Source organism: Salvelinus sp. IW2-2015, unplaced genomic scaffold (assembly GCF_002910315.2).
Source record: "Salvelinus sp. IW2-2015 unplaced genomic scaffold, ASM291031v2 Un_scaffold19, whole genome shotgun sequence".
Taxonomy (NCBI): Eukaryota; Metazoa; Chordata; class Actinopteri; order Salmoniformes; family Salmonidae; genus Salvelinus; species Salvelinus sp. IW2-2015.
The window spans coordinates 699843-723994 of record NW_019942505.1 but is presented as its reverse complement, the minus strand read 5'-3'; the positions used below and the strand labels follow the sequence as shown (position 1 = coordinate 723994).

General features: G+C 42.4%; 2 protein-coding genes across 2 annotated transcripts in view; both read left to right on the top strand.

Annotated features, from left to right (window-relative positions):
* LOC112067978 (uncharacterized) overlaps window positions 1-8770 on the top strand; it is a 14968-nt gene extending 6198 nt beyond the window's left edge. The window contains exons 2-6 of the mRNA XM_024134952.1: window positions 311-334; window positions 1247-1377; window positions 1516-2329; window positions 2687-2857; window positions 8684-8770. Coding sequence (XP_023990720.1) covers window positions 311-334; window positions 1247-1377; window positions 1516-2329; window positions 2687-2857; window positions 8684-8770 — 1227 coding nt within the window. The remainder of the gene's footprint in view (window positions 1-310; window positions 335-1246; window positions 1378-1515; window positions 2330-2686; window positions 2858-8683) is intronic.
* Window positions 8771-9119: 349 nt separating this feature from the next.
* Window positions 9120-24130, top strand: LOC112068013 (hexokinase-1). The gene is made up of 18 exons (XM_024134999.1): window positions 9120-9521; window positions 11134-11296; window positions 13592-13740; window positions 14357-14476; window positions 14861-14956; window positions 15040-15139; window positions 15380-15563; window positions 15964-16119; window positions 16293-16526; window positions 16766-17070; window positions 17553-17701; window positions 17976-18095; window positions 18651-18746; window positions 20931-21030; window positions 21288-21471; window positions 21772-21927; window positions 22257-22490; window positions 22813-24130. The coding sequence occupies exons 1-18, from the start codon at window positions 9459-9461 to the stop codon at window positions 22973-22975; spliced, it is 2772 nt and encodes a 923-aa protein (XP_023990767.1). The 5' UTR covers window positions 9120-9458; the 3' UTR covers window positions 22976-24130.
* The last annotated feature ends 22 nt before the right edge of the window (window positions 24131-24152 follow it).

Below are 24152 nucleotides of genomic sequence, written 5' to 3'. Positions count from 1 at the left end.
CCATTTGCACAACAGCATGTGAAATTTATTGTCAATCAGTGTGCAAGTAAAACACTGGAATGGTAGATTTGCAGTGGAAGAATGTGCAAAGTAGAAATATAAATAATGGGGTACAAAGGAGCAAAATAAATAAATAAATACAGTAGGGGAAGAGGTAGTTGTTTGGGCTAAATTATAGATAGGCTATTACAGGTGCAGTAATCTGTGAGCTGCTCTGACAGCTGGTGCTTAAGCTAGTGAGGGAGATAAGTGTTTCCAGCTTCAGAGATTTTTGCAGTCGTTCCAGTCATTGGCAGCAGAGAACTGGAAGGAGAGGCGGCCAAAGGAGGAATTGGTTTTGGGGTGACCAGAGAGATATACCTGCTGGAGGTGGGTGCTGCTATGGTGACCAGCGAGCTGAGATAAGGGGACTTTACCTAGCAAGGTCTTGTAGATGACCTGGAGCCAGTGGGTTTGGCGACGAGTATGAAGCGAGGGCCAACCAACGAGAGCGTACAAGTCGCAATGGTGGGTAGTGTATAGGCTTTGGTGACAAAACGGATGCACTGTGATAGACTGCATCCAGTTTGTTGAGTAGAGTGTTGGAGGCTATTTTATAGATGACATCACCGAAGTCGAGGATCGGTAGGATGGTCAGTTTTAACGCGGTATGTTTGGCAGCATGGAGAAGGATGCTTTGTTGCGATATAGGAAGCCGATTCTAGATTTAATTTTGGATTGGAGATGCTTAATGTGAGTCTGGAAGGAGAGTTTACAGTCTAACCAGACACCTAGGTATTTGTAGTTGTCCACGTATTCTAAGTCAGAGCCGTCCAGAGTAGTGATGCTGGACAGGCGAGCAGTGCGGGCAGTGATCGGTTGAAATACTTGCATCCAGGAAGCATAGGAACTGAGAAGTGGTCTGTGGTCACCACCTGCAGAATCACTCCTTTATTGGGGGTGTCTGGCTAATTGCCTATAATTTCCATCTTTTGTCTATTCCATTTGCACAACAGCATGTGAAATTTATTTTCAATCAGTGTTGCTTCCTAAGTGGACAGTTTGATTTCACAGAAGTGTGATTGACTTGGAGTTACATTGTGTTGTTTAAGTGTTCCCTTTATTTTTTTGAGCAGTGTATAACGTAAGTGCTCTGAAAGAGATTGAACCATGTTACATGTATGCTCCCTCTATTGTTGCTGAATAAATATTTTATAAATAACACTTTTTATATCTATTTCTCATTAGAAAATCATTTTGTGGAGAGAAGTCTGACAAAATCATCATTAGAAAACAATTTTGCAGAGAGAAGAATGACAACTTGATGATTGACACTGACGTGAATGAAAGGTCCATGCAGAACATGTTTAACCATTTGTGCCATTTGAGTGATATCAGGTAAACCTTTCCAGTTCTGTTTTATGTTACAAATACTAGCTTACTAACACTGAGGGCACACATTTCTAATCATTCATCGATTCCAGCTACATGTTTCAATGTCTCTGATGAAAAAGTGGAATATGTTCCTCAAGCTAGGATGAACCAGCACCTCAGACTGACGTTCCTGTTCCAGGACTCTGCCCTGGGCTTCATTGGTCTGTTCAGTCAGCGCCACTCCAGAATGCTGGACTTTCTAATAGAGTTGGAAAAGAGAGCTGTCAAACTAGAAGAGATGAAGTTTGGGTCTGATATCTCCAGTGTGGCAGGCAGTGCAGTGGGGGCAACAGGAGGGACTCTGACCATAGCAGGCCTTTGTCTTGCCCCTGTGACTGCTGGGCTGTCACTGGGACTCACCATCGCAGGGCTTRGAATAGGTGTGACCAGTGGTGTCAACAGTCTAACCACCGGTGTCACAGAGATCATGTTTAACAGATACCACAGTAAGAAAGCCAATACAGTCTTTCAAMATTTCATAGAGGACATGCAAATACTCTGGGGGAGTATRGAGAAGGTGGCCAGCAGAATTCTTCCTGTTGTGCGGCATAACAGGCAGGCATTAATGGTTGCGGTGATTATGGGAAAAGGTGGTGCGAGTTTAGGAAAGAAGATTAATGCCATAGTGAAAAATACCTCTGCAATAGAGACCTTAAAGGGAAAAGGTGTGGTCATGGGTGCAGGCAAGGTGGGACTCCAAGAGGGCAAAAAACTTGCTGCAGATTTACCTGACATTGGGATGTTGGCACAAGGCACTCCACTCRCCCTATYTAAGACATTAAGGCGATGTAACGTGGCCTCAAATGCCCTATTCATTGGCCTGGACATCATCAATATCTGTAAAGACAGTGTCAGCCTCGCCAAAGTCAGCAAGAGATCCCAGCTCATCCGAGCCAGAGCAGCATTGTGGCGCACTGTCACGATTGTCGTTGGGAGAAGGAGAGGAGGACCAAGGTGCAGCATGGTAAGTGTTCATATTTTTAATAAAACAACTGAACACTGAACAAAACAACAAAAAACGACAAACGAACAGTCCTGTAAGGTGACGAAAAACACTAAACAGAAAATAATCACCCACAACTCAAAATGGGAAAACAGGCTACCTAAGTATGGCTCTCAATCAGAGACAACGATAGACAGCTGCCTCTGATTGAGAACCATACCAGGCCAAACACATARAAAAGGAAAACCTAGACCTACAACATAGAATACCCACCCACATCACACCCTGACCAAACTAAAAATAGAAACATACAAAGCAATCTACGGTCAGGGCGTGACACGCACAGAGATCAACTCATGTCAGAGGATCCATGACTCACTGTGCCGAGGCATCTGGAGGTTCAGAAAGAGTCAGAGAATCCTGGAGAAASCCTTTTACCTCGTGGGGGAGATAGAGACTCTGGAGYCACCTTTGGAGAAGATGGGACTCCTGGAGCCACCTGTAAAGGAGACAGAAAAAGGTTAAAAAAATWAGTTAAATGCTTTTGCCCTCAAACTGCCACTTAGATAGGGTTTCAAAAAGTCCCGGAAGCGGATGCGACGTAATGACAATGGACCTACATGTATACAGTCTCTTCACTCTGTCCAGCTCACTATCACAGAAASAAAAGCTAGACAGTCAGGGAGCATCGAAAATTCCAAAAACATAGGACTATTTCAATGTGGCCCTCAGACTTCGTTAAAGACTCAATGTGGCCCAGGGAGGAAAATTTGTTTTTCACCCCTGCTTTACAGCAATGTTGAGTAATATTATTTGCGTGCATTAGCAAGAAACCTAGTTTCACTGAGTCCTACTTTCACAAAACTGACATTGCTATTGGTTAATTCATTGCTTTTCCTTTGTCTCTAGGTTTTTGCAGCTGGATACGAGCATGGTGTTGCGATTGCTGTTAGCATGTGAAATGGAGAAAATGAAGCCTGTGCATCGCTTCTCCTAGTTTTCTTTGTGTGGATTTTAAGATTACTGTGGATTGGTTAATAACATTTATAATTATTATGATATGAAGTTACTCAGATTTATGAATTGAAGAGAACTACATTTTTATCAATATGCACTTTATCACRTTTCAGGTAAGACCCAGATGCAGACAACGTCGAAGTAACAACAGTTTATTAATCCAACAGGGGCAGGCAAAAGACAGGTCAAGGGCAGGCAGAGGTCAGTAATCCAGATAGGTGGGGCAAAGGTACAGGACGGCAGACAGGCTCAGTGTCAGGGTAGGAAGAGGTCAGTAATCCAGATAGGTGTGGCAAAGGTACAGGATGGCAGGCAGGCTCAGGGTCAGGGCAGGCAGAAAAGGTCAACACCGGGAAAACAGGAACAATTGAGAGGCAGGAACAGAGGGAAAAACGCTGGTAGGCTTGATGAAACAAAACGAACTGGCAACAGACAAACAGAGAACACAGGTATAAATAAACCGTGGATAATGGGGAAGATGAGCGACACCTGGTGGGGGGTGAAGACAATCACAAAGACAGGTGAAACAGATCAGAGTGTGACACATTTAAGATAATTACAACTTGATTCAAACTGACCTTTTATGGGCTGCGTTCACCAGGGCACAACATTGTGGAACATTCTGATAGAAATATAGTATGTATAACAAACACACGTCTCTAACATGTAGAATCTGAAATGCCTATCTACRGTGCCTTCAGAAAGTATTCATACTTCTTGACTTATTCCACATTTACAGCCTGAATTCAAAATGGATAGATCTGTTTCTCACCCATCTACACACAATACCCCATAATGACAAAGTGAAAACATGTTTTTAGAAATGTTTGAAATACAGAAGTCTCCTTTACACAAGTATTCACACCCCTTTGCTATGACACTTCAAATTGAGCTCAGGTGCATCCAATTTCCTTTGATCATCCTTGAGACGTCACTACAACTTGATTGGAGTCCACCTGTGGCCAATTCAATTGTTTGGACATGATTTAGAAAGAAACACACCTGTCTATATAAAGGTCCCACAGTTGAYAGTGCATGTCAGAGCAGAAACTATTCCATGAATTCCAAGGAACTGTCTGTAGATTGCTGAGATATAATTGTGATGAGGCATATATCTGTGAAAGGGTATAAAACAATTTCTAGAGTGTTGAAAGTTTTCCAAGAGCACAGTGGTCTCCATCATTGGGAAATGGGAAAAATATGGAACTACCCAGACGCTGCCAAGAGCTGGCYGTCCAAACAAACTGAGCAAGAAGGACCTAGGTCAGAGAGGTGACCAAGAACCCAATGACCACTCTGACAGAACTACAGAGTGCTATGGCTGAGATGGGAGAACCTGCCAGAAGGACAACAGTCTCTACAGCATTTTACCAATCTGGGCTTTATGGGACATTGGCCAGATGGAAGCCATTCCTGAGAAAAAGGCACATGACAGCACCCCTAGATTTGGCAAAAAGGCATGTAAAAGAGGCAAAAGATTCTGTGGTCTGATGAGACAAAAATTKAACTATTTGGCCAATACGCAAAGTGCTACGTCTGGAGAAAACCAGGCACAGCTCATCACCCGTCTAACACCATCCCTACCGTGAAGCATGGTGGTGGCAGAATCATGCTATGGGGATGCTTTTTCAGTGGCAGGGACAAGTAGACTGGTAAGGATAGAGGGAACAATAAATGGAGCCAAATACAGGCAAATCCTTGATGAGAACCTGCTTCAGAGTGCAAATGACYTCAGACCAGGGAAAAGATTTATGTTCCTACAGGACAATGACCCCAAGCATACAGCTAAAGCAATGCTGGAATGACTTCAGAAYAAGTTTATGAAAGTCCTTGAGTGGCCCAGACAAAGGCCTTACTTGAATACCATTGAACATCTGTGGAAAGACTTGAAGATTGCTGTTCACTGTCACTCCCCATCTAATTTAACAGAGCTTGAAAAAGGAAGGAAGAATGAGCAAAATCCCCAAATCCAGATGTGCAAAGCTGATGCATACATACCCAAGACGACTTAAAGTTGTAATCGCCACCAAAGATGTTCTACAAAGTATTGACTCAGGTGTSTGAATACTTATGTAAATGAGATATTTCTGTACTTAATTTTCAATAAAGGTGTAAATAATTTGTTTAAAAAAAAATCACTTTGTCATTATGGGTTATTGTGTGTAGATGGGTAAAATGAATACTTCATCAATTTTGAATCCACGCTGTAACACAAAGTGGAATAGGTCAAGGGGTGTGAATACTTTCTGAAGGCACTGTATCTGTGACAATACTAGTTGTACCAATTGAATGTGGCTGTTCTAGGCCAGATTCTAGAACTTGTCACTGTACTCTAATGTTGATGTAGTGTAACAATTTGATTGTTTCAAAAGAGTTTCATCCGCATTATATTGTTGATCAAATCTAATACACAGTAAATTCAGCATGGTAATTCCATGTCTGAATCTCCTGAATTATATTAGGTATGTACTGCCCTCTAGTGTCTTTTTGAATACTTACATGACAGGTCTTGCTGCTATTGAGTGTTATTCGTAGAAGAGAAGATATGTGCCGATAAAAGTGCATTATTTTCTAGTTAAGTAATGTGTAAATATCCATATTGAGTTCAAGTGCATGATTTAACAATTACTTTATAAAAATAAATGTGAATACCGTATCTGTAATTGTCTCCCTGAGATTGGTTTTAATCTATTGCACACAGGAATGTGGTGTTGGCTAAAAACAAATAAACAAAGAACTAGGATGTATGATGGCATTAACTCAGAATTGGGGTGTTATCTGTTGAATGTGTGTGTGTATGTGCTCGTGTGCGTGCCTGCGTCCGTGTGAGTGTCAGATTATTGACCCCTTCTCAGCTGGATTCCATTGTCTATTTGGTGGGCACCAGCACACAGAGCACTTGTATGAGGAAGAAAGGAGATTATTGGAGCATAATAATATGATGAGCAGGGAAGTTTCAGGGGCCTCCACATTGGGATGCTGCTATATTCAGTTCAGTTCTTACTGGGGTTGACATTTGGATCAGTCTGAATACAAGGTTGGAGTCGATTCTATTACAACTCAATAGATTCAAGACATTGATATTCAATATATCTATATATTGGAAATGTGCCTATCATTCCAATTTGGAGAGAGTGGACATCAAATGCACAGAATTAYAGTTAACTCTAACATTTGTGGCACCCTTACAAAATGGYTAATCATATTTTAAACTAATAMAATTGCTCAGAGAAATACATTTTTAACAAGTAATACAGTTTATTCTCAAAGAAATAGGTGTCACATTTTTTGGGGTGGTGACTATAAATAGGACTAACCTATAGAATTGTAGGATATGGTGTCAAATGTTTTATTTTATTTTATTTAACCTTTATTTAACTAGGCAAGTCAGTTAAGAATAAATTCTTATTTACAATGACGGTCTACCCTAACCCGGACGACGATGGGTCAATTGTGCGCCGCCCTATGGGACTCCCAATCACGACCGGTTGTGATACAGCCTGGAATCAAACCAGTGTCTGTAGTGATGCATCTAGCACTAAGATGCAGTGCCTTGGACCACGGTGCCACTCGGGAGCCCCCAATAATTGTAGATTTGGAGACCAAGTTCTGTAATTTTCCAACTTCGGCCCTTGGTGTGGCCAAGGGCCTCCCAAACCATCTTCCTCACTGTGTGTGGGAACAGGATACACTTGCGTTCAATAGCCTCGCACTTCAACGCTTCTGACTGTTGCGGAAATTGACCCACTACTACTGTTAACTTTGTGCATCTACGTCATCTTGCGTCATCTCACGGAGTCTACCTTTTAACCTAACCTAACCTATAACCTGACCCATCACCTTATGCATTACTGCCCCCAGTGACAAGAAGTGACATCCCAAAAACACACAAACTACACAACACATAAATGGCTCCTAGCCTCCCACATATAGGSTACTTTCTGTCCCTAACACTAAAACTAAATAAAAACGAGTAAAGTGAATCTGAAACTAACTGAAAATAAACTGAATTTCAAATAATATTCAAACCAATAAAAATAAAAACCAATTTAAAAACACAAAACTATAATAACCTTGTTATATACAGTATTTTTTGCTCATCTTTATCAAGGCTGCAAATAATTTGAGGTGATTGTATAGTGTAGTTCTGTGTCAATAGTATCCCTTTATTATTCTGTCTCTATGGCCTCTCACAGTGAAGCCAKAGACAAGGTCACCTTGGAGCGGCCATGATGGCACCAGGCAGTCCTTTTGGAGGAGAGAGCGGCAGGTCAACCAAACACAAAGCACACTCTTCTCTCTCTCAAGCTGCTCCTTTGGAGGACAGAACAGAGAGAGGGAAAACCCTTMTTCGAGGGGGATAGAGGGAAAGGAGTAGGGAGGGAGGAGGGGAGAAAAGAGGGGGAGGTCCTAATTCACTATAGAGCTGAGGGAAAAAGACGTCAGAAGCGTCACGCGTCATTGAGTCAGCCGAGATGGTTCGGTTTACGTARAGCGTGAGGTTGACGTACTGGGGACTGCAGAGGAGAAGKAGAGAAGGGGGATATTTAACACCTTCAAGACCAGGTATAGTAATGTTGAGTTTTGTTGCATCAGATCATCAGAAATTGATACAGTGTTTCAGTCCTTGTGTTTTATATCATTGACAGGACTCTTTTTGTGTGGTTCAAACTTGAAGGTCAAAAGACAAAAGGTGACTGTCATAAGCAGCTGTAATATTTTGAGAAATGTACATTTTAGTGACATTTCAAAACAGAAAGAAATATAATTCTGGATGAAATGGTACACATTACAGATGAGCTGTTTKGGTAAATCGGTATTGATTAATTGTTTGACAAAAAACGATAGGATGRCATTCATAATACTCAAAAACAGTGACAGAGAACTTCTCCTCAGATTTCTGCCCRCTTCTATTCAATACAACAGTTGGTGAGAGTGGTGAGATGCTTTCAAACTTCTTCTCTACCTCAAGACCACGTACATCAAGCACTCAAGTCGTTAGATACATTTTTCCATCCAGACTCTTCACTGAATCATCTCTGACTTGATACATTGTCTGTTTTATAAAGGCCCCCACCAAATATCCAAACCYATCCTAAATTTCAAGAGGTTGACCTCATCAATACAATTATGAAAAATAACTTGTGATGTCCACTGGTTCCACTTTGGAGAGAGGTCACAGGGTCACAGACTACATCACATAAAACTTTGATGGGGCAATAGAAGTAGAATAGGTGTCASTAACACAAACACTCAACTCAGAGACCTTAACCTAAAGTATATTTCTATATATGTCCCTTGAGCTGTCAGGATGCCCTTCAGTCACCTACAATCATCCAGCTGATGCCCCAGCATGAGGATGGTGATGAAGAGGAGAGGAATGACATCATCATGTGATTGCCCTCCTACTTGCACGTCCTCCCCTGGGTGCAGACATGCCGGCTGGGTGTCTCTCCCTCTCTTTTTCTCTATCCCTCTCTTTCAATGTCTCTCTCTCTGCTGCTGCGAGGAGAGGGGTGGGATACTGTATCAACCAAGCCTCCACTTCCTCCCTTATCCATTTCTCTTGCAATCCCCCTTTCCCTCCCACCTCTCTCTCTCTTCCTATCCGCTGTTCTTCTCTCCTCCTTTCCTGAGCTGAAGGAGAAGCCCTCAGCCCCCCCCCCTTGCCATACCCTCCGCCAGCAGCCCCGGCTCAGCCAATCAGTGTACGGTGGGGGCAGGGCATAGCTGACCACCATTCCAGTGCAGCACTGCATCCACCAACAGACAGGCAGCTAGCAGGGAGCAGCTAGGAGAGCTAGCACCACAGCACTGAGACACAGACAAGACACTGTGTGTGTGCCTGTGTGTGTGCAACCAAGGCACAGCTTCTTCTTCTTCACTGTTTTACTAGCACTTTTACCTCACAACTCTCTTCAAAGGGGACTAGGGCAGCTCAGGCCTGCGTTTCCTCCTCATTAGGATAAACAAGGGATCAGTGAAGGACAAGAGAGAGCTTGGATATAGGGCGTTCTTTCCTCCCTTTTCTCTCACCTCCCTCCGTCCGTCAGTCGCTGACAGCCCTCGCATACGTGCAGGCAGGATGATAGCGGCACAGCTTCTGGCATATTACTTCACTGAGCTGAAGGATGACCAGGTTAAGAAGGTGAGTGACTACAACACTTTTACTGTACTCTTCCCTCTAGAATGGGTCAGTTTTGCATGAGAAGACAATGCTGACAGATATGGACACTGGTTGATGGTTGATGCTATCTGCATATCAATATGCCTCTGGGACATGTGATGAGGATGGAGCTTTGGGAGGGAAGCCATGATGGACATCTGATTTCATTTTGATGAGTGGTTAGTCTTGTCTACAGTAAGTATTKGAACAGGAGTGTGCAGTTTTTAATAAACACACTGTGTGTCCTTGAGATTAGGATGTACCAGCTGGGTGGGCTAGCTGGTGGTGGTCGTGATGCAGTGCATGCTAGCCCCCCTCTCATCACTAAGGAGTGTTTCCGGGGCGTCTGTTGCCGGGGCGTCTGAAGCAGACAGGTGTCTGTGAGCTAGAGGCTGCTTAGAAGGAAGCCGTGAGCACTTCCTCTCTCCCTCCCCCTCTTCTTCTCTCGCTCTCTGACTCCTCTCTCGGTCTCTCCCTCTCCATCGTCATGGAAACRGTTAAAGTGCCAACCCCCACCTTGCCTCGCCATCCTCATCCACTGACACTAGGCCTGTAACCAAATCAATTCCCTYGTTCATTCCCGTGGATAGGAGGGGACACGCCCGTTAGTGATAGACAGATGTTGACCTCAGATCAGAACAGAAACAAGGCACGACATGTAGATGTCAGAGAAGCATCAGAGCATCTAGTTGTCTCAGGACACACATTATACATTCATAAATCCATTGGTTTTGACTTGACCTGTGTGACATCCCCTAGAGACTGAGTAAAAACAGAGTGGCTCGTTCTCTGACGGAGTGTGGGATAGGATTTGTGATGTCATACGTGACGTGTAGTGCAGCATGTGCACGTGCCCCTAATACTGTAGCTAGCTAATGTGTGATTCACCACAGCAGTGAAAATGTTAAGGCCCCTGGGAGTAAGCTCAGTTAACCATCACATTCCTGATGAAGACCAGTACGAGGGCTGATTCAGCAAAATATTATATGATGTCAATTATTATGACAGTATATTATACTACTACTATACTATATATTACAATTCATATGAAAATATTAAATTATTTTAATCATTACATTTTTTTGATGCCCCAAAATTTTACTAATACTTACCATTGTGATTGCATTTCATAACGTTTGTAGCCTACTACTACKTAATTACTAGCGTCACACACATACTCGTCTCTATGTGAAGGCTGCACAATGCTATTTATATCAGGACAATCATTCTCCAGCTATCGGCTCTACAGCAGTAATATTGTTCAGCTCAGCTCTTCTTTTTGGAGCCCCATAGCGACTGGAGAATACTAATGCCACTGCAAGAGATTATATAATAATCTGTGGATCCTATCCAGTTGTTCCCTGTGGATTGTGTTCCATTGCACTCTGGAATAATATGACAACTTGTAATGTCTGTCTGTCTTCATATTGCTAAGTACCTGCACTCCATCATTGGTTGAGTAATATACAGTATCATAACGATACATAATAGTTAGGGTCAGTAAAACTCAAGACCCTAATCCTTGTATATASTGTATCATGATGACATATCATCATWACATATTGTATCCATTCTTTCCTGTGGTGGTCTATAGATCGACAAGTACCTTTACTCYATGCGTTTCTCTGACGAGACGCTGCATGACATCAAGTGTCGGTTCCGGCGGGAGCTGGAGAACGGGCTGGGCCGCGACACCAACACCACCGCGACCGTCAAGATGCTGCCCACCTTTGTCAGGTCCATCCCTGATGGATCAGGTAAAGTGTCTGTCAAGTCAATACAGAGTAAACTTCAAAATGGCAATAGTGGTTCTGTGTGGCTCAGTTGGTTCAACGAGCCAACGGGTTCCCGAAATTGTGGCACAAAGTCAATCCATTTCAATATGATATGTTACATCCTGCCAAAAAAATTATAAGTAATTAAAATGTCCGCTGGCAATTCAGATGATTATGTTACAAATTGGAAAGTGGCTTAATTTATCGCCTTCAATCTCTTTAATAAAGTACAGCAATATATTACATTGGAAGATAATCCACACTGATTGATGTTAGCTGCCTCTCTGCATAACAAAAAAAACCTATAACATTCATAAATCATAAGATAATGGCCATGATCCCATGTGGACCTGCAGCTTTGCCATATTCTACTGGCAATGTCATTTCAGGCTACTTCCTATTACAATAAAAGCACCAAACACCATACTATTGGACTTTTAACGCTACATAGAAAATAGTGTTTATTACTGTAAGAAACTTTAAAGCCACACTAACACTCCCCAGCTTATCTTGTGCCTGCAAAAAATGTGCTGAGGTGTTTTAAATGGGCAGTGCCCATTCTGTGACATTAGGCTTTTTGTGTCTGTACTGTGTGGCCCTGTATTTGAACTTGGCCAGGTCATTATGGCCACCTAGCGCCATTGTTGTGAGCCCAGGAGGCAAAGTATTGCTCCTGTGGCCACTAAAGAGTGTTTTGGCTGTCAGTATGATAGCTGTGCGGGCTATAGCAGTTTGCATGAATAACATTAAATTATCGCTTCACGTGATCATTCAACTGCTAGATACAGAGACACTGAGCTCATGCAAAATGATGCAGGGGTCCACCGTTGGGGTAGTTGGGTTTATTGGGGACAGTTGGGGTTATTTTTGTTCAGTTTATAGTATATAAAATGTAAATGTTGTAGTTGAAATTTAAAGTTACAGGTAAGATTTATAGTTTAAGACATGAAAAAAGAGGAGATGAGTTCACTGTTTGTTTACTGCTGATTGCCTGTCAACATCAGTTAAAATGCCCAACCCTCGTTAATAAATAACTAGAGTATTGGGTTACATTAACAAATGTAATGTTGAATGTCACCAGGCAATCTTCCCAGCATAAAGTTACTACTTTGGAGAAGAGGATGGAAAATACTATATGTAAAATTGTTGCCTGATAATAAAATGTCAGAAAGCTCTTTTGAACTTGCTGATTGTAGAGGCCACTGCTGATAGTAAAGGCCACTGATAGTAGAGCCCACTGCTGATTGTAGAGGCCACTGCTGATAGTAGAGGGCGTTGTCAAGAGGTTTACTCCAAACATCCAACCTATGCATAGACCTGGGTGGCCTATCTTTGTTTGTAAACAGAGCGGCCTGTGGACAGTAAATCCCCAGGCCCAACAAGGCTAGCCTTGCAGAGGGGTCGTATCATAAAGCCAGCCTGCCGTGAGCAGTTCCCTGTCATCTTGCATGTTATAAATAGCCATAGTTTTCAGCCACTGGACATGAGGGGTTCCGGGAAGGGGGATTCAGTCAAAGTTCAAAGTTGAGGCTATGGTGACAGCTGACAACTGATATGTGTCAAGTATGTGAGATGTGTGCAAAAGTATTATCAACAATTTACTTAGTTACACAGGCCAATCACAAGCCATCAATGCCATGATCAACAAGATAGCAACACATGCAATATATTTTCTGTGATGGTATTCTCTACAGTGTAAGGAAAGATGAATATCAACAGTGGATAACTCTTTTAACTGCAGGCCCTTTATTGTAAACTACAATCTACATGGAACAGCAGTACCCTATAACAGTGTTATAACAGAACATTACCTAGTTAGCCTGAGGATATAATTCTACTTTGCTTTAATGGCAGCTACAAATGGAGCCATCGTCTAGTCTGTAGGCCATCAGACATACCTCCATCCAATACAGCTCAGTGACATTTCATTCCAGACAGGTCAAGGGAACAGATTGTGATAATGCTCTGTGGTCAACACCAGACAGATAGTGTAATTAGATCAGCTCAGTGTCTGGAGTACACAAACAGCTTGGTGCTTGATCTATACAATCAATATAAACAGGCCTTTCTTTACCTTTTGAGGACAGAGTATGATTTTGTCTCCCTTCCTAGAATGACATATAATCCTGACATATAGCACCTGGTAGGCAATCAATTCAGTTCACCTAAAAGGAATTTTGTAGAAAGTAACACGCTGCTTGAAAGACACTAGAAAATAGGTAATGTTGTTCATGTATTTTCTTCTGTGTTTTTATTTTATTTTCTCCAATCTGACAGAAAAGGGGGATTTCTTAGCTCTGGATCTGGGTGGCTCCAACTTCCGTATCCTGCGCGTGAAGGTGACACAAGACAAGAAGCAGCCGGTTCAGATGGAAAGCCTGGTCTACGAGACCCCTGAGGACATTATCCATGGGAGTGGGACGCAGGTCATCAACACCACAAAACACCACCAAAAAACAAACCAAAACTCCTCAAAAATACAACAAAACAAACTCAAACACAAAAAAAAACCTCAAAACTGCCCAAACACTCCCAGACCATTGCCTATAGTCTCATTCACTCACATCAGAGGTTCACCGGGTCAAACAATAAGGATCACTCTGTATAAAAGCAGTCACTCAATATTGTTGTATGGATCTGTTTGTCCTATGAAGTGGGTGTGACATCAAGACCCCCATCACTACACTGTTGACATCTGTTGACTTTTGAAACTCCCGAGAGAGGGCAGTTGGCAACAGTAACGTGATACCCACAACAATTCTGTAACGAGAGAGATCAATTGTGATTGGTTGAAACAAAAAAAAACATTCCACACTGTAACCTATAGGCCTACAGAGTGGTCGTAGTAGAGGACTGACTTGAAGAACTGCTGGCCACCATCATGATTCACCAATTCAAACCAGTTTAATTGTTAATTAGGGGTTTGATAAGCCAATAGGGTTGGGTTGCTGCTACTGTTATTATGTGTAATTGTTAATTAAACTACGTGCTTCTACGTGCTTCAGTCTAACTCCTCAATGCAAGTTATTTTTATGTCTGTAGCTCTTTGACCATGTCGCAGAATGCCTTGGTGACTTCATGGAGAAGCAAAAAATCAAGGATAAAAAACTCCCTGTAGGATTCACATTCTCCTTCCCATGTGCACAAACCAAACTGGACGAGGTAAGAGGTTCCAATAATGTATGCTTTTATAATGTTTTAATGCTTTATTTGAGATGTTGAGAAACCATAATAAATGGCATAATTTCTTTAATTATATTTAAGTATAAGACAACTTTTAGGGTTTGAGTTTGCACAGTTCTGTTGTAGAGTATATAACTGCGGGGGTGGTACCTGCCTTGGGGACAAAATCCTAATTTTAAAAGCAAACACTAGCTAAGACTAGCCAACACCAGTTAACACCAGCTAAAACTAGCTAAGACTAGCCAACTCTAGCCAACACTAGCTAACACTAGCTAAGACTAGCCAACACCAGCTAACACTAGCTAAGACTAACACTAGGTGGTCATAGGACATATTTATTAAAGAAAGTGCTGTCTGTTACAGGCCGTCTTAGTGACTTGGACAAAGAAGTTTAAAGTGAGTGGTGTAGAAGGCATGGATGTTGTGAAGCTTCTGAACAAGGCCATCAAGAAACGAGGGGTGAGGTTTCTTATTTCTTAACCATAATTGAATTACCACGTGTGCCACTGGAAGAGAATTAGAAAACATATTGTATTTGTCAGGACTATGAAGCTGACATCATGGCAGTGGTCAATGACACAACCGGAACAATGATGACCTGTGGGTTCGACGATCAACGATGTGAAGTTGGCATCATCATAGGTGAGAATACACAGCATTCAAGACATGTATGTTCGCATACACTCAAAAGGGTTATTGATAAAAGGTGGTAAAAGAACTGTGCAGCTTGCCAATGGCAAAGAATGATGTGCCATTGTAGACTCATGTTAATTCTAAAATTAAGTGAAAATTAAGCAGATGCCCATTTTGCGGCACAGCATTCTCCTGTGGCTTGCCGTAGTGCTCCAGACAGGTTATTTACTAGGCTGGGTGTAATTTCAGGTACTGGTACTAATGCCTGCTACATGGAGGAGCTGCGGCACATTGACCTGGTGGAGGGAGACGAGGGCAGGATGTGCATCAACACAGAGTGGGGGGCGTTCGGGGACGACGGGTCCCTGGAGGACCTCCGTACAGAATTTGACCGGGAGATCGACCGAGGCTCCCTCAACCCTGGGAAACAGCTGTAAGTCAAGACAGCAGGGCCTGCATGGTACTCAGGACTGCTATGTGGAATATGTGTTGATAGTTGTTGCTATAACAGAGTTATAACCTAAAGCTAATTACAGTACAATTTGTCAGTTAAACGTACATTGAATCAGGCACTTTTTGCAGCCTCAAAAGCTTCAAAAAGTCACTACAAGTGATAAATATATAGGGCTTCAGGCCAGGGGCTTGCCACCCTCACCGCCAAGATAAAACAGAAAACAGTGTAGACATTGTTCAACCCAAGCAGGTATTTACAAAATCTCTGGGAAGAGTCATGTCACATAACAATAAATCCTCAGAGAACGTAACGCTGTGTATTTGTTTACAAGCCCTAAAAATAAACTGACAGTGTCTCTGTTGTGTCTTTGTCTGGGAAGGTTTGAGAAGATGTCCAGCGGGATGTTTATGGGAGAGCTGGTCCGCCTCATCCTGGTCAAGATGGCCAAGGAGGGACTGCTGTTCGAGGGTCGGATAACCCCTGAGCTTCTGACAAAAGGGAAGATCGAAACGAAGCACGTTTCAGCCATTGAGAAGTAAGAGGTCAACCATGGACAGTTTCTTCCAAGGAAAATATACACAACTCCATTGTTTTTGTGGACTATATGACCTCCATTACATACAATGAAAAGTTATTTGAGGCTAAGTGAGCTGTAGAGCTCATGCACTACATAAATTCTTGCCATTGACCTCTCTCTCCCCATGACAGGAGCAAGGAAGGCCTGACCAAATGCAAAGAGATTCTAACGAGGCTTGGGGTGGAGCCTTCTCAAGAGGACTGTGTTGCCGTACAACACGTGTGCACTATCGTATCCTTCCGCTCTGCGAACCTTATCGCAGCTACACTGGGAGGTATCCTTACTCGGCTGAAGGACAACAAGGGAGTCACCCGCCTGCGCACCACTGTGGGCATTGATGGGTCGATGTACAAGATGCACCCTCAGTGAGTACTCAATCCTACTGGAGGTCAATAGGACCTCCTCTGTGCAAGAACACAATAAGAGAACAGGAGGGAATTTCAAAATAGCCACAGGTGTCAAAGAATATGCTTGTCTCTACCACAAGTGATGATGCAATAACATATCAAGATTGACATTTCTCTGACAAGTACTAGGCTTTGATACAAAAATCCAAACAGTTTATAATCTCTTCCATTCATCCGCCCTTCTCCTCTCTCTGCAGATATGCCCGGCGTCTCCACAAGACGGTGCGGCGTTTGGTGCCCGACTCTGACGTCCGTTTCCTGCTGTCCGAGAGCGGAAGTGCCAAGGGTGCTGCCATGGTGACGGCGGTGGCATACCGTCTGGCCGACCAGACGCGCCAGATCGCCCAGACACTGGCCGAGTTCCGTCTGAGCAAAGCCCAGCTGCTGGAGGTGAAGAAGAGGATGAGGACAGAGATCGAGAACGGCCTGGGGAAAAAGACCCACGACTCAGCCACTGTCAAGATGCTGCCCACCTACGTGCGCAGCACGCCTGACGGAACAGGTGACCAACAGGAGGGGGTTGTGGGAGGATGGATGGATGGATAGAAGGAAGGATTTAAAGGAGGAATTAATATATCTTCTCACCACTATTCAGAGTTGGCGGGAATCAGTTCCATCTGAAWTGTAGTCGATTCAGGAATTCAATTRCCTCCTCCATAGARGAATTCCTTGTTCAACCGTTAGGGAATAAAATGGGACTGACCCCCGCAAAAGTTTAAAAGCTTCAGTGCTTTCATAATTGGTCTACTTTTTGTACTTTTTGTATAATCCTTGGGCATTTGCATGTTAGAATCCCTTTGTTTTTACTGAACTGTCACCCAATATCCCTGCCTAATCTGAACAGCAGATGAATGTCACCGACCTCAAGCAATTCATACAACTATGAGAATCAACATTTGAAGCATGAGAATGTCTTATGGAAATAGTGGTAGTTTGTATGGTATTGTAATATCATTAGCTAATAAGCCAGCCCTTATGTTACAGAAAATGGGGATTTTCTGGCTCTGGATCTGGGAGGGACAAACTTCCGGGTGCTGCTGGTTAAGATCCGTAGTGGGAAAAGGCGTACAGTGGAGATGCACAACAAAATCTACGCCATTCCCATCGAGGTCATGCAGGGCACGGGAGAGGAGGTACAGCAAAAGCTGAAATTACTAAATGTCATTAGCCAAAAGCCATTCGATTCTGTCTCAATTCATGAACTATGATTCATCTGTTTTTCAAATGTCCAGATACAGATACAGGTACTTCGGTAATTTTCCATCCATAAATTGAGTCTAATTTATTTAATTCTGTCTGCACTGAAATACAGTCAGCACATCATCAAGCCAATGAATCATTAAATTTGTAATTTAATGAATGCAGTCAACGTATGATTAAAGCCGTTTTTTCCACCGTTTCCTCCAGCTCTTTGACCACATTGTGTACTGCATCTCTGACTTCCTGGACTACATGGGCATGAAGAGYGCCCGTCTGCCTCTGGGCTTCACCTTTTCCTTCCCCTGCCACCAGAAGAGCCTGGATGCGGTGAGTAGTTTATCTGCTGGCTAACATCTACCCTGGATGAGAACCCAAAATATATCCTGTCATGCAAGATCCTCCAAAAATGGAATCACTGACAATTATGATCAACATTCACATTTCACAGTATATTTCATTGATCGTTCTCAGAGTGACAGTCGTGTCTAATGTAACTATAAAATATGTGGATGCACTGAAAATCAAGTCAATGTATTAAGTGATCGTAGAGCTGGGACGATAAACCTAAAATTATTGACACCGAAGGCATTTTGCTGATATCGTTCATTGCGATAAGTAGCCTATACTAGAGAAATGTGAAGTTTGAAATTCTATAAGTTTGCTAATATGGGTGATTGTTAATGGAACAATTGACGCTACAACAATACATATTTTTTTGTGTGTGTGTAATTAAAAAAATTGTGGTGTACATTGTTATAAATGTATCGTTCTATTTAGCGTTATCGCATAAATTCACGCAATTTATCGCAATATGGATTTTTGGCCATATCGTCCAGCTAGGTGATCGTAGCGTAACCAAAAAGTGCCTTTTCTGTTTTTCAGGGTATCCTTGTGAACTGGACCAAAGGCTTCAAATGCACAGACTGTGAGGGTGAAGACGTGGTGGAGCTTCTCCGGGAGGGCATCAAGAGGAAAGAGGTGAGGTTGGACACCACGCCTTATGTCACACCACTGTGATAATATGTAACACCTCCCCACAATATAACTCCACAGAGTAGAATCAAATAACTGGTGTGGAACCAGTTGCCAACAATTTTTCAGTGAGAATCACTTTTGGCTCATTGATTTGTCGCTAGAAGTCGCTGGGTGACGTTTTGCCGTTGCCATGACGAAGTCACAGCACCAATTTGCCCTGCACAGCTGCGGTCCCCGACATAGCGTTTTCGCCACCTCTCCCACCTCACACCTCCTCCCCTTGTGCTTCTCTGCCTATCTGTGCACCATTGCAGTGACTTTTGTTGCACAGACAGCTTCTCCCATGTTTTGCGGCAGAAAAGTTTGAGTGGGAAAAGTCGCTAAATGCTATCAAAACCATAGAAATCCTTTGTGGCAAAACTCCCCAAAGGCAGCCTGAAAAGTAGCTGAATTTGTTGCTAGGCTCTTTTATCAATAAAAGTTGCTGGAGGGGTCTGAAAACTCGCTAAATATAGTAACAAAATCGCTAAATTGGCAATACTGTGTGGAACTGTCATTACACTCATGCGCCATAACTGAACTTCCACTACATTGTCTCAGTCACCATCAATATTAACGCCCCACGTAAAGGTTGATCTCATTCATAACACCATTTATCAACAATAAATCACTCTATGCGGTTGGAAATACTGATACCATCCCAAGTAACAATGTTTCAATTTATTCAACAATGCAAAATKCCAGACCACAATATATAAAAATAAAAAAACAATAGCATATCATGCTAAGTTACCATTAGGAGCATATGTTAGTAGCATATACAATGTCTYTATTGGCAACTTTCAGCTGTGCTGCAGTAACTCAGTTATACTCAATGTGCTTCAGTCATTCTGGACTTGGTGTTCTGAGGGGTTCTCAGYCCAAATCACACACCAACATATTTCTCAGTATTTTTTTTATTAATTTCACCCTTTTAGATGGAGGATGGAGTAGGTATTAGTTGAATGTCAATGAGCAAATTGATTCGGGGGGGGAAAAAACAGGTAAAACGGAGCCSCAATGCAAGTCTCGAAAACCTGACCCTAGGCAACACAGTGACTAGAGCCTAGTTTCAATTATGGACTATTTTGGCATAGAGGAAGTACGTAACTACCTACGTCACTACTTTATTGGCTTGAATAAAATACTAAATATTGGCAAAATAAGAAAATACTAAATATTGGCTAGCAAGATGGAGATCCCTTTGGTTATTTTTAATGAGTGTATTTCGCAAGTTGCTAGTTTGCATCAACTACTTTAACTAAAACCACTGCAAAGGTTTTTCCTGCAAGCTTTGGTTTTGAATTGCGACGTTTTGGCATGACTGCCTCATGATTTGTTGGAGGGCCAAGATAAAAAAAAAAAAATGTTTTTTATCAACGTACTGTAGGTAGTGACGTAGTTCATCTATAACATAAAGAGTCAATTACTGAAACCAGTCCCTAGTCACTGTGTTGCCTAGGGTTGGATTTCCAGGACTACCGCAATGCAGAGGTGTAGAAATTGTTTAAATAGCATGTTATTAACATGGGAAAATTGTAATAAACAAGAATGCAAAAATGACTGTAAATAGTTACAGGCAAAGTATAAGACAAATGAACTTGAGTGTTTCTTGTGACCATTGTTGTGACCAAATTACGAGTTTATATTTCTAGCAAAAACAACAAAAAAATCAGGATCTTTACAAATGGGAATGGGAATATGATATMTCTTTGTCAATTGTGTGTGTGTATGTGTGTGTATGCCTGTCTGTCTCCTGTCTGAGCTTCTGCATAATAATGAGTGTGTGGAGGGTCAGTGGGTTGCATTGTTCTTGGAGTGCTATTTGAAAGGTTGCCATGTCTGATATCATCTTTCAGTTGAACCAGCCATTCACTAACATTTCGAGGGGGGAAAAGTGGTTCATTCATTGAAAAACAACCATTTGTACACACCAAACTCACACTGAAAATAATATCATGTTTTTTGCTTTACGACATGATGCATGACTCTAAATGGAGGTTTGTTTTCTGGTTGTGACAGTAAATTAAGGTGACTTGAATGAGGTTACTATTTAAAGCATTGGGTGAAGCAGAAAATGTATAGTTCAACTCACTCAAATGTACTGTTCAACTCATAATGTTGTTTGTGTGTTGTGTATATGTGTAGGAGTTTGATCTGGATGTGGTAGCTGTGGTGAACGACACTGTTGGAACAATGATGACGTGTGCATATGAAGAGCCCACCTGTGAGGTTGGACTTATTGCAGGTATATAGGCCACTACTTAATTTAATCAACACTTACAGTACAACCTTGTTTTTTCTATCAAATGCAAAATAAGTTGATGAAATTGGATACAACGCTAATGGCTAAAACTGTTATACCAAATTGTATATAATTTACTGTAATGTACATTGTAATAAGTAGTATATCCGCATTACATATAATACTGTACAGATTTATAGACCTGGGATGTCACGTGCATTATAGACCTAAGACCTGGGATGTCACGTGCATTCTAACAGGGACGGGCAGTAACGCGTGTTACATGGAGGAGATGAGGAACATAGAGACGGTGGAGGGGAACGAGGGACGCATGTGCGTCAACATGGAGTGGGGCGCCTTCGGGGACAATGGGTGCCTGGACGATATCAGGACGCAGTACGACTGCGCCGTGGACGAGAACTCACTCAACGAGGGCAAACAGAGGTGACAATTGAACAGCCAAACTAGTAAATGGCTCTCTGAGCACAGGATAGGTTGAAATGTGTTTTTTGGTTGTTTTTTTGGCCTAAGTATGCATCTGTACTTTATCGTATTTGAACCAGAATCCTTTATTGACTCTAAAATACTTTAATGTTATCCATAATAAAATGGTGCTTGGTTTTGATTGTTGGTATGTTAGACTAAGAGTCATCGATGGTCTACTGTACTATACTCCCTGAGGAAAGATGGGCCTAACTAAGTTATATGCCTCAAATTTTGGGTATGTTTCACTCCATGTCTCAGGTATGAGAAGATGTGTAGCGGCATGTACCTGGGAGAAATTGTGAGGAACATCCTGATTGACCTGACCAAGCGCGGCTTCCTGTTCCGTGGAAAGATCTCTGAGACGCTGAAGACCAGAGGCATCTTTGAGACCAAGTTCCTGTCCCAGATAGAGAGGTAGGGAACATGTGATTAAACTAAAAAATCTCTCGCTGTACTTAAATTTGACCCTATTAACTAAGGATATGTGCCTGGAGGTGTGCATAAGAATCCTGTTGTAATTTGGGATGTACAGAGATTATCTACGCTGTTGAGAACCAACACTTAATACAATTACAAATTGTTCACAACAGTGGCATCTACATTGTTACAAACACATAAGAATATGATACAGACCCCTTTATGAGACTGTAACCAATATTAGGCCTACCTGTATGCACAAGTAACTATTCAGTATCCAGTGATCCAATGGCTCTTGATTGACCTTTAACCCTTTCTTTCCCCAGCGATCGCCTGGCCTTGCTGCAGGTCAGGGCCATCCTACAGCAGCTGGGTCTGGACAGCACATGTGACGACAGTATCATCGTCAAGGAGGTATGCAGCACCGTGTCCCGCCGTGCGGCTCAGATCTGCGGAGCCGGAATGGCCGGCGTGGTGGACAAGATTCGTGAGAACAGAGCGCTGGACCACCTAGACGTCACTGTGGGGGTGGACGGAACACTCTACAAACTGCACCCACAGTGAGTGATGGAGGGATAGAGAGAGATGAAAGGAGAGGGAAAAAAGGAGAGCCAGTGTTAGCTCATAGTAAACTAAATCCAAAGCTTCCTTAAAATGTTAAAAGGTGGAAATTAGAAGCATGTCCATAATGACGTGTGATATTAGCGTCAGAGGATATGGACATTTCACACCTGCTACATCTTGTCTACTTAGATATCATAGAAATAGAACTCTGAGTACAACTGTAATGAATCCGCTTCATCAATTCAGTGATATGTCCTATGAGAGACAATTATCCTTATACTCGTCTGACTATGTGTGCCTGTCTCTCTGTCTCTCCAGCTTTTCCCGGATCTTCCACCAGACAGTGAAGGAGCTCGCCCCCAAGTGTAACGTCAACTTCCTGTTGTCGGAGGATGGGAGCGGCAAGGGTGCAGCCCTCATCACAGCCGTGGGCTGTCGCCAGAGAGCGCAAGAGGCGCAGCAAGCGGCTCAGCAAGCGTAATGAGCCGCCCCTCCCGTCACCTTGACAACGCCCTGCTACTCCAACTTTTCTTCCACCCACSGCACAGCTCTTCTCTCCATCTCCCCATAGCCCCGACAGCCGTGACTCCACCTCTGCCCCACCTGGCCACTCTCACAGCCGGAGACATGTCCGCATGCATAGGGAAGTAAAAATACTACAATATTTCACCTTTATTTATTTATAATGCACCAGAAGGGTTTATCATTTAAATGTTTGTACATTTTCCTCGATAGCATGTTGTCTTAAGTATCTGATAAATATAGTGCAAAATGTGTGTATTGTATAACAAAAGTTGGATTTTGCACCAAACAAAAAGTTCTCTGTACTTTCTACTGGATATGCGAGTTACAAGAGTAGTAGTATTTTGGTGGAACTCTCAACTGAACATTTAATCCAATGAATGATACAACAACTCCTTTATAGTGATTACACTCTTTATATATCTTTTCCAAAAAGCCCTCTGTGCTTATAGGGTGGAAAGCAAGAGTCACGGCTGTAAAAAGTCATAATTTTACACACCACCTACATACTATTTTCAAACAATGTACTAGTCTACTACTAATAATTTTTTGTGTAAATGTATGTCAAAAGTAAGTCACATAATACAGAATTCCGCCTTCACCTAACCACTTTTTCTGAGGAGCTTGGAGAGTTGAATGACCCACCCCCAGTTAAAGTGTTCTACCTTGTTGCTACATAAATGTGAATTACTACTATACCTTAGGTGTTGTGTTTTGTGTTCATTCCCACCTATACTTACGCATTGTGTGCACAAAGAATAAATGTTCATTGGGCCCCAAGACAAGAGTGGCTACTCCGAGCGTTTCTGTGTGTACTTGTGGCTGAATGTCTCTGTGAGTCCTAGTGTAACATGACCTGAATGTCTCTGTGAGTCCTACTGTAACATGACCTGAATGTCTCTGTGAGTCCTACTGTAACATGACCTGAATGTCTCTGTGAGTCCTACTGTAACATGCCCTGTAGCTTTACATGTCCAAAGCTCTATGAAGACTGCATGCCTTATTCTGAGACAAATGGAGGGTACTGGATCMTTTTATTTTATATATCAAAATAGATTTGTGTTTCAAACTGTGACAAGTGAATTCATTAAATTATATTTTGTTGTGCAGTAAATACTGTGGAGATGTCTCTTTCT